The sequence below is a fragment of the Myotis lucifugus genome, unplaced genomic scaffold (genome assembly GCF_000147115.1).
Source record: "Myotis lucifugus unplaced genomic scaffold, Myoluc2.0 scaffold_465, whole genome shotgun sequence".
NCBI classification, from domain to species: Eukaryota; Metazoa; Chordata; class Mammalia; order Chiroptera; family Vespertilionidae; genus Myotis; species Myotis lucifugus.
Genome location: NW_005871513.1, coordinates 224,070 through 226,414, shown reverse-complemented (window position 1 = coordinate 226,414; position 2,345 = coordinate 224,070). Strand labels below are relative to the sequence as shown.

Below are 2,345 nucleotides of genomic sequence, written 5' to 3'. Positions count from 1 at the left end.
ACTGAGATGCTGATCTAAGAACCTTTATCAGAGATCTGACTTGGGAGTAGATCCAAAGACCTATTCTGAGCCCTAGTTCGGGGAACTAGACTCAGTATATACCCTGGAATCTGTCTCAGGAATCCAGGCTTAATATCTAGTCTGAGTTCAAGCATAGGGATCCCAGCTCAATATCTGATTCTGACCCAGGTCGCTAGCCTACAGGAGGTTGTCACACCAGAACTTCTGTCAGAAACAGATCCCAATCATAGGCCAGGCTTTCTTACCAGGATATAGTCTGCCCTCGAGTCCCTGGCAAAGGTCAGGGCTTCCTGCTTCAGCTCCATCAGAAACTGGTGCCTTTCTTTGGTCCAGTGCTTGGGACCCTCTTCGTCTGGGTAGGGCCTGAGGGATAAAGAGATGAGATGTCCCGTGGGGTAGGTGCCTCCTCTCTGCAGGGCAGTGGACAGAGCCCTGGCCGGGAGCCTGTGGCTTGGGCTGGCCCTTTTTCTCTCTGGGCTGCAGCTCTTGCCTATCCCCCCGCCCCCCACCAGTTCACCACCTGGGCTCCCCCTCAGGCCTCCAGACCACGGCTGCATAGTCATTGCCCACAGCGGCCAGCCACTCCTGCAGCATCTCCGTGGTGTTGTCCACGTTGTGGTCCGTGGCACACCTGGGGACACAGGAGGAAGAAGGGTGGGACACAGGAGGAAGAAGGGTGAAGGGGGTGCAGCCACAGAAGAACCAAACCCCGAGGCAGCCTTGCCCCCCGAGCAGCAACACCTGCGAGGCTGGCTTCTCCTAGGAGCCTGGCGGTAGGTATGCTGCAGAGGAGGGGCTGCAAGCAGGCAGCCAGGTGCCCATCACAGGTCTGCCTGCCCCTCTCAGGGCTTCACCTGCTGCCTCTCTGACTCTAGGAGGACCCAGCAGGCCGAGGGAGCAGAGCTGGAGCGCCTTTCGGAAGATGGACAGTACCTCGGCCTTGAAGAACACACCTGCACGCGCCTGGGTACCTTCCTTCCTTGCTGTGTGACCAGTCAGCCCCCCCCACCCCCCACCCCCACCCCCCGAGTCGGGACGGGACAGAAGGGCTGCTGCTTCTCTCTGCTGGGAAGCTGTGAGAAGGCTCACACCACACGGAGTGTCTGAGAAGTGCGCACGGGCCCACGCTCGGCTGACACAGAACACGCTCCTCCTCTCCTGTGAAAGGGCCCCCATGACCGAGTCGGGGGAGGGGGCTCAGACAAAAGCCAGGTTTTAGGGGACACTGTCCCTTTAAGCCAATTCCCCAGAAATGAAGACTAACTACGTGTCAAGTCCCGTAGGGGTGGGAACTATGAGCTCCCAAAATGTGGTAATTGTGGGCGGCCTCCCCAGGCCACGGCTCCACCCCAGCCCGAGTGCGGTGTGTTGTGAGGGGTAGTTTGTCCTTTCCCTCCATTTATCCCCAACCTCAGCTTGGGACTCCTCCCTGTTCTGGCTGCCACAGGCCGTGGCCGCTGAGTCCAGTGCCTTGTGGGGACACCTGGGGGCGGCAGAGCAGAGGGGGCTCTGCCATCCGCTGGCAGGACCAGCCCGGCGGGCGGGGGCGCAGGTCTGACTCCCCTGCAGAGCAGTCTGGAGCCAGGGCTGACTGCACCCCCACTGCCCCCCCAGGAACCCCCAGTCCTGCTGATGCCGGCCACCCCGGGCCCCAGAGGATGTCTGCTATTACCGCTGCTCCCTCCACGTCAAGCAACCACAGGTCCCCTGGGGTGGAGTGTGGGCACTGACAGCAAGAGGGGCCCAGCCCAACTTACACCCGGAGGAGGTGGCAAGAGGGGGAGCAGGGGCCAGGGTGGGTGTCCTAGGGTCAGACCACGGCCTCAGAGGTCAGTCTGCAGGGCCAGGGGCTGAAGAGGGCCTGTCTGCCCGGGGAGGAGCCTGCCTGGGCGGTGTCCGGACTGGGCGCAGACGGCCTCATCTGGAGCTGGGGGCGATGCCCAGTGGGTGCCAAGGCCCGGGTCTCTCACCAGAGGGTCAGCCGGGCCCGGGGGTAGTCCAGCCGCTCCAGCGCGCCCAGGTAGTGGGGTAGCGAGTGCCCGGCATTGCGGGCCAGGATGGCAAGGACCACGGCGGGCGGCGGCTCCGCGAGGCCCGTGACCTGGAGCCGCGGCTTCAGCAGGAGCAGCAGCGGGAGCAGCGGGGCGTCGCGTGCAGCGCGCATGGCGAGCGCTTCCGGCGGTTGCGCGGCCCCCCAGGGCTCCGGGCCCCGCCGAGGGGAGTGGCGGCGCGGCTGGGCTCGGGCGGGGCCAGGGGCCGGGGTTGGGCCGTGCCGGCCAGAAAGGGATGGGGGTAACGTACCCCCCCAAATGGGGGTCCACTCC

The 2,345-nt window shown here is 64.1% G+C and overlaps 1 protein-coding gene across 2 annotated transcripts in view; it reads right to left on the bottom strand.

The window, feature by feature from the left end:
* The window catches only part of CERCAM (cerebral endothelial cell adhesion molecule), a 9,653-nt gene extending 7,468 nt beyond the window's left edge, over positions 1–2,185 (bottom strand). The window contains exons 1-3 of one of the 2 annotated variants that reach the window (XM_006103134.3): positions 1,992–2,185; positions 542–652; positions 267–384 (exon numbers count right to left, since the gene is read on the bottom strand). In XM_006103134.3, the coding sequence (XP_006103196.1) occupies positions 267–384; positions 542–652; positions 1,992–2,185 (423 nt within the window). Of the gene's footprint in view, positions 1–266; positions 385–541; positions 653–762; positions 983–1,991 lie in introns of those variants that run through there. The other variant, XM_023744476.1, reaches the window with a different exon arrangement.
* Between the last annotated feature and the right edge of the window lie 160 nt (positions 2,186–2,345).